General features: G+C 37.9%; 1 protein-coding gene across 5 annotated transcripts in view; it reads left to right on the top strand.

Annotated features, from left to right (window-relative positions):
* Positions 1-5,391, top strand: part of COL24A1 (collagen type XXIV alpha 1 chain) — a 413,859-nt gene that overhangs the window by 399,511 nt on the left and 8,957 nt on the right. For all 5 annotated transcript variants that reach the window (XM_019414025.2, XM_019414026.2, XM_019414023.2 and 2 more), the window contains one exon: positions 312-480. In XM_019414025.2, coding sequence (XP_019269570.2) covers positions 312-480 — 169 coding nt within the window. The remainder of the gene's footprint in view (positions 1-311; positions 481-5,391) is intronic.

The raw sequence follows: 5,391 nt of genomic DNA on the forward strand, positions 1-5,391 counted from the left end.
AACTCTATTCAATGTATAATTTCTTAAAAAATAATATACTACAGTGGGCATAATAATTGTTAAGTTTTATGTTAGCTTGAAAACTAGGCTTTTGGAGTGAATTTAATCTCTTACTTAGGATCCAGTTTAATAAAATATACATAGATGGCTATATTTGAATATAAACTGATCTTTACACCCTACTCCCAAGTCACCGCACACAACAAAGATACATTTCTCTTCTGCCTTGGTCCATGTTGATGATGAGGGTTCAATAATGCTGCTGGCTACTCTGGTTTTTTGCTAATATGATTCCTGTGATGACTTGGCAGAACTACCAAAATACTGAAGTGACTCTAATTGACTACGGTGCAGAGATATCCAAAACCCTGAACTACCTTAGCAATTTACTGCACAGCATCAAGAATCCTCTTGGCACACGAGATAACCCAGCACGAATCTGCAGAGATTTGCTTAACTGTGAACACAAAGTATCAGATGGTAAGTTCTTGGTTTTCTCAAACTCTGATGTCTAATTCCATCATTTCAGTGTGTCTGAGATTGATACTATATTCATTTTGAATCTTAATCATTTTGATAAAACGCTTATAGGAAAGCATTTTAATGTTATCAAAAACCAAATACTCTTAGAGGGAGACATGATTCTGAAGTCAGAGTATCCCTTTCTGAGGGTTCACATTACAAATGTCTTCTATGCATCCTTATTGATCCCCAACTTTTCTTACTCCACCCTAATTATAGTACTTGCTTACACGTCGTGTTTGGAACATATCATATTCATGATAACAATTAAAATATGGAGGACTGACCTTTGGGTTAATAGGAGTACCTGTCGGGTCCGCCAAAGGTGATAACATGAAAAAAATATACATGGGAGAGCCCCCATCAGCACACCTCCTAAAATTATGGCTTTTACACAAAATGGAATTTAAATGCATCACTATAGAGTCAGTGAGTAGGAAGATGGTTTGGTATTCTTGGAATTTTTTCATTCGTACACTGATAGCCCCAAATCCATTAACCAGAGGTACAAAAATGAATTTAGAATAGAACCATAAAGGAAAAGCTTTAAAGCAAGTAGAACAGTTCTATTTATCTAATGATAGATAAGGGAACCCTGTCTGCTGTAATATATCATTTAATTTTAATGTCTATTGGGTCTGTGGTCAGCTGTACGATCAATATTAGTAGTTATAATGTTTTGCTAAAAACTTACATGTAGCAATGACACATATGCTGATTTGAAAAAAAAATGTTATGTTCTTACATGGTAACTAGTAGTCCATATTTTATTTAAATCATATGTACACACATATACATCACATAACACACACACCCTTCTCCAAAAACATAAGCTTCCATTCTATAAGTGCAATGAAAATATTCATTTTATTTATATTAATAAAATGCTTAACTTCTATAGATATTTCCTGCCTTAAATTACTACAAAAACTAATATAGACAGTTACAGCCTCCTACAGTAATTCTGTTTGATTCTTTCCCATATTTGATGGCATAAACATGAAATTCTATCGAATTGAAAGTAACAAAGACATTTTAAGACATACAAATGACTGAAATCTAATTCAAGGTCTGCCTTCTTTGTAAGAAAAATAACTAAGTGGTATGGATTGCAAGGTATCAGAAAGGTTTTAATGCCCAACAATATTTTCATCACTAGGAGACAGCAAATGCTATAGAGAAACACAAAACAGCAGGGAAGGGGGATATGATAGAAAATGGAGTGGGGGTGAAGTTTTCAAGTATAGTAGCTAGATAAGGCATCTCTGAGAACATGACATTTGAGCCATATCAGAAGAAGGTAAAGGTACAAGCTATAGGAAATCTAGAGAAAGAGCTTTCCAGGCAGAAAGAACAAACGCAAATGCAAAGGCCCTGGGACTGGAGTATATGTAGTATGTTCTAGGATTAACAAAAAGGCCAGTGACCAGAAGAGAGTGTGTAAGGGCAAGTGGTAGAAAATGAAGTCAGAAAGATATCCAAAAAACCAGATTATGTAAGATCTTACAGACTACCCAAAAGACTCCCGCTTTTATCCTGAATATGGTGGGAAGCCATTCAAAGTTTTGCAGCAAAGAAATGATAGGATTTGACTTAAATTTTTGAAATATTATTCTGGCTAATGTATTGCAAATATAATGAGGACAACAGTAAAAGAAACCATTGAGGAGGCCACTGAAAAAGATCCAGGTTAAGAGATGACGGTAGGCTGGACTAGAATTAGTAGAATAAGGGATAAATGATCAAGTCTTTGGCTATGCCTTAAGGTACAGCCAGCAGTTCTTGATGATAATTTGGATGTGGGTTATGAGAGAAATAGAATGATAGAGGATGACTCTAAGCTTTTTGACTAATGGATGGAAGTGTGGAGTTGCTGTAAGAGAGATGCAGAAGCAAGTTTTGGAGGAAAAATCAGGAGTTCGGTTTTAGATATATCTCATTTGAGATGTCTGTTCAGCATAAAGTAAGAATGTCAAGGAGGTTGGTGGCTATTAGAGAAAGGTTCTGGCTAGGGGTAAAAATTAGGACGTAATTTGCATATCAATAGTATCTAATGCCCCTGGACTGCTTACAACTACCTAAAGACTAGGCGGAGAAAGAAAAGCTGAGGTAGCTGAGGTCTAAACCCTATGCCTTCGGGCTCTTCAGTGTTTAGAGATCAGGGAAATGAGGAGAAACTAGCAAAGAAAACTGAGAAGAAGCTATCCCTGATAGGAGGAAAACTAGATGAACAGTAGTGAAGAAAATTTTGCCTGAGGAAGGGATCGACTGGGTTCCTGAGAAAGGCTACTGAATTTAGCAGCATGATGCTCTGTGTGAGCTTCACGAGAGCAGTTAAGAGGAATAGTAGTGGTTAAAACTTCATCAGATTTTAAGAGAAAATTATAGAGCCAGAGAGTTTCCATTTCCAGTAATGAAGGAGGTAATTCAAATTGCCAGGCTGAATATCTTTTAAAATTTGTTTTCAAGTTAAAAGCATCAAATAGCCAACAAAATAGTGAGGAAATTTTAAGCCAACATTTTGAAGGAGACAGCAAAGAAATGAACACAGTTAGAACTGCTTTTGCCCTGGGTGTGTTCTAAATACAGCTTTTGGTAGCTTCGTGGGGCTTGGGTCAAAAATTGGTATCTGTGGCCCATCAAATGTGAGGATTTAGGTTTTCAAAGGGCTCCACTCTGAAAGTAAACATAAACTGGAAGAGACAAGACTATAGCCTAGCTTCATTCACATCATGAAGATAGCTCAGAGTCTTAAGCTTTGAACTTGGACTAAGATGATTCCAGACTGCTAGTACCCCCCATCCCATGTCTAACAGAAACAAAAGTCTTCTATAAAATATACCATCATCCTAGGGCTCAAATTATTTCCACAAATCATTTCTCAAAGGTAGTGCCCAGCACACAGTCAATGATACTGAGGCATACCGGTTGATAAAACACCATGAATGAGAACTGGCAGAAACAGCAAGCAGAATTACACTCAAAAGAAAATTAAGAGAGGAAGAATTTGAAACTGAAGGTGTAATAGACAAGCCTTCCATAGGAACACAGTCGATTCACGATAATAAGAAGGAAGGCAGAATATATGTGTGTAAGCACAGATAGGTAAGGAGATGTGGTAGCTGGAGGTTCTGTAAGCTCCTTTCACATTGCCTCAGTTGCCTCAGTGACACTGAAAGGTTATCACTCAAGAATAAAGGTGAAGGGATGGGTATAACAAAGGTGAGAGAAGAAGAGAAGGTTTCAAACAGTTAACTAGGAGAGCAACAGAGGGAACTAATTAGGGAAACATGGTGTTGTTGTCTGGCAGTCTTACAAACATGTGAATTTAAAGTGAGTCCAGTCCATATAGTTGCATTTTTCTTCAGCCACATTTAGCTGTGCAGGTACAGGTGAAAATTGGACTTCTATGAGGTTGGGATTTTATAAGGCAAGCACAATGAATTGTGGCAGGGCAGGGATGTTATGGAAGTCTCCAAGGAAGTAATTTTAGTAAAGATCTGTGGGTTTTACTTGGGTAGGGAGGGAATCGAACACATGATTATGAGAAATCATGAAAAAAATATTATTGATGGATTGTAGGTCCTGATAGGATGGAAGAATAATAGGAGTCAGGACAATAGAGAATGGGTTCAAAAGAGAAGAGGTGAAATAATGGCAGAATTCTAGTTTGTAGATAATGACAAAGGCTAGGGTACGGCCTGGGGAAGTTGAGGGTTAAAGTGAATGGGGCAGTAGGGGGAGCAGGGGAAGGGTACGAGAACATTGGCAGAAGAGTTCAAGGAACTGAGAGGCCAGGGTATTGGAAGTGTCATCCGTGTCACCAAGAATTAGGTCATAAGTATATTTTATGAAAGTAATAGCCATCCAATGATAAAATCTTCAAAGAAAGTGGCTTGCAAGAGGAAGGGGTAATGGATGATGTAATATAATGACAGTAGTTTTACCATGGAGTTGTTTTAGGAAAAATATAGGAAGAATGGTCCGGAGGTGGCAGTGAAGGGCAAGAAAGACACCTTCCCTACTCCAAACACAAAGATAATAGAGGCTGTGGCAGAACTTGAAAGAGCTGCAAGGAAGTGCTGTGCCCATGGGAGAGCCAGTTTTGGGTTAGAACGTTTGGGCCTACAAAAGACATATTATGGTATGGTGCTTCATTTATAGCTCAACGTATCCTGAAAAAATTATGAAGTCTCTACCAATTCACTGTTGTACAGCATAATACCTGAATTCAAAGCATTCTTCCCCATATAACAATGAGAGTTTGGTTGATGGAAAACTTTTTATAAGGAACTTATTAGCTCACATAGTAGAAGGAAACGGTTTCTTGGAAGACAAGAGAGAGTAGTGAAGATTATGTGTTTACCTCATTAGATAAGACGAGAAGCCTGCTCTAGAACCTGGTAAAAAATCCAGCACTAATTTCTACAACCTTTACAAAATGTCTGAAATTCTGAGGGAAAGATAAAAAAAAGGGGGGGGGGCAGAGGATAGGATTTCATTCACCCAATTCTTCCATATCTTAATAGATCAGTAGGTCTTCAAATGTCCCTGGACCAGAGTTAGATACTGTTGAAATGCAGGTTCTCAAGGCCTGCCTCAGACTTAATGAATCAGCAACTCTGGGGATGGGGTCCAGCTACCTGTGTTTTAACAGATGTTTCTAATGCCACTAAAATTTGAAAAACATTGCAACAGAGTCCCTACTTTTGGAGCCACCAATTCATGAGGTATGCATTTTGAAAGATTAGTAGAGTTAGTAAAGAGTTGTTGAAGATGTTCTGGAAATCTAAAATAATGGACCAGAGGAAGCCCAGGTTGCGGTAGAGGAATCTTTGCAATAGGGTAAGAAAGACAAGGATTCCTCGC

Source organism: Panthera pardus, unplaced genomic scaffold (genome assembly GCF_024362965.1).
Source record: "Panthera pardus isolate Hobbes unplaced genomic scaffold, ASM2436296v1 HiC_scaffold_11, whole genome shotgun sequence".
In the NCBI taxonomy this organism is placed as follows: Eukaryota; Metazoa; Chordata; class Mammalia; order Carnivora; family Felidae; genus Panthera; species Panthera pardus.